The sequence below is a fragment of the Acanthisitta chloris genome, unplaced genomic scaffold (assembly GCF_000695815.1).
Source record: "Acanthisitta chloris isolate BGI_N310 unplaced genomic scaffold, ASM69581v1 scaffold37594, whole genome shotgun sequence".
Classification (NCBI taxonomy): domain Eukaryota; kingdom Metazoa; phylum Chordata; class Aves; order Passeriformes; family Acanthisittidae; genus Acanthisitta; species Acanthisitta chloris.
The window spans coordinates 9,158-10,883 of record NW_008668267.1 but is presented as its reverse complement, the minus strand read 5'-3'; the positions used below and the strand labels follow the sequence as shown (position 1 = coordinate 10,883).

The window sequence follows — 1,726 nt, the reverse complement described above, 5'->3', positions numbered from 1 at the left end:
CCGGGTAGGGGATGGGGTGGGGGATGTCAGGGCGCCGTAGCTGATTGGCTTGGTTTGGCTGGCTGCATCAGCTGCCAGTGTGATCACCATGAAGGAGGAGTCCTGTGAGGAGGCCTGCCGGGTCAGACGTGGTGAGCCTGCCCGGTGCGGTGTCTGCGTCCCCTGCGCCACCATGGGGGAAGAGGTGTCAGGGCCAGAAGTGGTGGAAGAGGGACCCTCATAGGAGAGGACAGGGCTCTGCGTCTGTGTGGAAAACTCTGCTGTGGCCTTTGTGGTGCGGGTGGGACTCTGTGTGGGGGAGGTGGGTGAGAGTGGAGGGCTGGAGCTCTTGAAGAAGGGGTACATCTTGGGCAGTGAGGGCTTGATGTCACTTGCTGTCGGGAGCTTCTCCCTGGCTGTCTGCACACTTATCTCCACTGTCCTGGTTCTATTAGTGTCCTCTGTCTGCGAGCCATAGCTGACAGTGCTCTTTGCTGGAGTGTAGCTTCTCCCGGCTATAGATGGGGCCTTCGGAGCTGGTGAGCTGTAGCTCTGCAGCGCACTCCCAGGGCTGCCTGATGCTGTTGTTTCTGTGCTGGCACCTTGGATGCTGTAGGCATAAGGAGTGCTGGCACCCTTGGATACTGAACTGGGTGCTGCTGGGGCACTCTGGAGCTTGGCTAGGTCTTGTCCCTCTTTTGCAAAATGCTGGGTGACCCGGACATCAGGAATAGTCTTGCCGGTGCTGCTGTCAGAGCTGGCAAAGGAGACAGGAGCAGAGAGCTGTGTGGGGCTGGTGCCAGGGGTAAGTGGGCCGCCGTTCTGTTTCATCAGGTCAGCATAGGCACTCTCAGCATTGAGGAAATGCTTCTCCTGGTACGCCTCCTCCTGCCCCTTCACCTTCTCGCCCTTCTCAAGGGCCAGGTCAAAGGAAGAGGACTGATGCATCCTGGAGATGCTCTGTGAGGTCTGCAGGATCTCTTCGTACACTGCTCCTGCCTTTGGCAGGGTGCTGGAATAGTCGGGCTGGGAGGGGCGCATGAGGCTGCTGTCACACCGGTACTCTTCAGCATACTGGTACTCAAAGCCATTCTGGCTCTCGGTACCACGGTAGCCGACGTGCTGGTAGGTGCTGCTGTAGGAAGTGGCTGGCTGGGTCTGCTGGACCTGCTGCTTCTGCATCATCTCTGCCTTCCTCATCATCTCCTCATAGGCTTCCTCAGCACTCTTGAGGGGCTTGCTGGTGGGCTGGCTGGGGCCACTCTCCCCCTTCTCTGTCGGGGAATACAGTGACATGAAGGTGGGCAGGTTGTATTCACTGCCTGACTTGTACAGCTTGGAGGTCACGGCATCAAAGCTCTCTGCCTCTGAGTCGATGGAAGGCGAGTACTCAGAGCAGGAGGAGCGGTGCAGCTCCTCCATCTCTGCTGCCTGTCGTAGCTCTTCTGTGGGGGAGGCATCCTCGATGGGGGAGATGGTTTTAGAGCGCTCCCTCCTCCGCTGGGCTCTCAGCTCCTCCTTGTCACGCTTGGTCTTGCGTGCTGTGCTCCGGATGCGTTGCTGCTCTACCTCCCGCATCTTCTCCTGCTCCCGCAGCAGCTCCTCTTCCTCTCGCATCTCCTCCTCCTCAGACGAGTCCTCGATGGTGGGCAGCAAGGGACCATGCGAGCGGTGCCGAGCCTTCCTCTGCTGCTTCACCTCCTCGAGCCGCTGCCGGCGGCCGGGGGCGGGGGTGGCGGTCCCCCCC

General features: G+C 60.1%; 1 protein-coding gene across 1 annotated transcript in view; it reads right to left on the bottom strand.

Annotated features, from left to right (window-relative positions):
• BSN (bassoon presynaptic cytomatrix protein) overlaps positions 1–1,726 on the bottom strand; it is a gene marked incomplete at both ends in the record, with an annotated part of 6,206 nt that overhangs the window by 1,824 nt on the left and 2,656 nt on the right. The window contains 1 exon segment of the mRNA XM_009072826.1: positions 34–1,722. Coding sequence (XP_009071074.1) covers positions 34–1,722 — 1,689 coding nt within the window.